This window comes from Gastrolobium bilobum, unplaced genomic scaffold (assembly GCF_033153095.1).
Source record: "Gastrolobium bilobum isolate Gb01-03AN ecotype WA unplaced genomic scaffold, APGP_CSIRO_Gbil_v1 utg5528, whole genome shotgun sequence".
In the NCBI taxonomy this organism is placed as follows: domain Eukaryota; kingdom Viridiplantae; phylum Streptophyta; class Magnoliopsida; order Fabales; family Fabaceae; genus Gastrolobium; species Gastrolobium bilobum.
Genome location: NW_026896747.1, coordinates 215,293 through 216,700, shown reverse-complemented (window position 1 = coordinate 216,700; position 1,408 = coordinate 215,293). Strand labels below are relative to the sequence as shown.

At 39.6% G+C, this 1,408-nt stretch overlaps 1 protein-coding gene across 1 annotated transcript; it reads right to left on the bottom strand.

Annotated features, from left to right (window-relative positions):
* LOC133301818 (uncharacterized) lies at positions 1-962 on the bottom strand. The gene is made up of 2 exons (XM_061501511.1): positions 741-962; positions 1-552 (listed from the first exon to the last, which is right to left on the bottom strand). Exons 1-2 carry the CDS (start codon positions 960-962, stop codon positions 1-3), a joined length of 774 nt encoding a protein of 257 aa, XP_061357495.1.
* Positions 963-1,408: the final 446 nt, after the last annotated feature.

Below are 1,408 nucleotides of genomic sequence, written 5' to 3'. Positions count from 1 at the left end.
TCACTCTTCTTCTGAAGCAGCTTCATCTAGAGCCTTCAACTCTTCTTCAAGCTCTTGATAATCACTTTTCTCTTCCATAACCACCTCTTCAAACACTTCAAGTTTGAAACAATCACTATGATCAGAGGGATTCTTCATAGCATCGAAAACATTAATAGTGATTTTCTCATCATTCATCCTCAACTCGAGCTTTCCTTGTTCTACATTAATCATAGCTCGAGTTGTGGCCAAGAACGATCTACCCAACATAAGGGGCATTTCACTCTCTTCTTCCATGTCTAACACGATGAAATCAGCAGGGAAGATGAACTTGTCAACTTTAACAAGGACATCTTCTATGATTCCATTAGGTCTCCTCAAAGAATGGTCAGCAAGTTGAAGAGAGACCATGGTTGGCTTCAACTCAGTAATTCCCAATGACTTGCATATTGACAATGGCATCAAGTTGTTGCTTGCTCCGAGATCACATAGTGCCCGGCCAACATTAGTGTTGCCTACCGCAATTGGGATGTTGAAATTCCCAGGATCTCGAAGCTTTGATGGGAACTTCTTCTGTATGATGGCACTGCACTCTTCAGTAAGTGCTACTGTCTCACAATCCTGCAACTTATGCTTTCTATACAATAAATCTTTCATGAATTTAGCATAGTTAGGCATATTGGCTAAAGCCTCAGCAAAAGGAATGTTAATTGCATCTTTTTAAACATTTCTAAGAACCTGGCATATTGTTGCTTTTGTGCCTGTTGTTTGAGCTTCATGGGATAAGGAGGTTTCTCAAAACGAGAATAATCCATCAGTTTCTTTGGAGCTTCAACAGCTTTCTCCTTTGATTCTTCTTTGTCTTGCCTTGCAGGTTCTTCTTTCTCACGCTCTGGCTCAATTATCGGCTCATCAACTTTCTTTTGCTGAACCAATTTTGGCTTGTCTTGAGGAGTGATTACAATCCCACTCCTGGTTACCATGGACTTGCAGTCTGCCTTTGGATTCACAATTGTATCTCCTGGGAACTGTCCTTGAGCTCTTTCAGCCAACTTCCTAGACAACTGGCCTATTTGACTCTCCAAGTTTCAGATGGAAGCATCCTGGTTCTTGTGGTAGGCTCTGGTCTCATTTATGTGATCATTAGTAGTTTTGGCTAGTTGTATCATCGCTTTCTCCAATTCGGATGGCTCTTTTTGTGGCAGAGGAGGAGGTTGCAGATAGTTGTTGGATTTATAATCCAAGCTGCTCCCTTGATTCTCTTCCTCTTTTTTAACTGATTGCCTCTGTCTAATTGCCTTTTTATAGTGATGAAATCATATCTTTTAATTTCTCATAATATCTTCAATGAAATCTTCACTAGAATCTCCAATCATATCTTTAATCTAATCTTTCAAATCTTCCCTTTTATATTTAAAGGTAAACTTTC

Bases quoted from the DNA above. Each gene is read 5' to 3' on its own strand.
- LOC133301818 (XM_061501511.1), bottom strand. From the start codon at position 962: ATGGTAACCAGGAGTGGGATTGTAATCACTCCTCAAGACAAGCCAAAA. The intron at 553-740 runs GCACAAAAGCAA...GCCATCATACAG, and splicing joins CCATGAAGCTCAAACAACAG to AAGAAGTTCCCATCAAAGCT.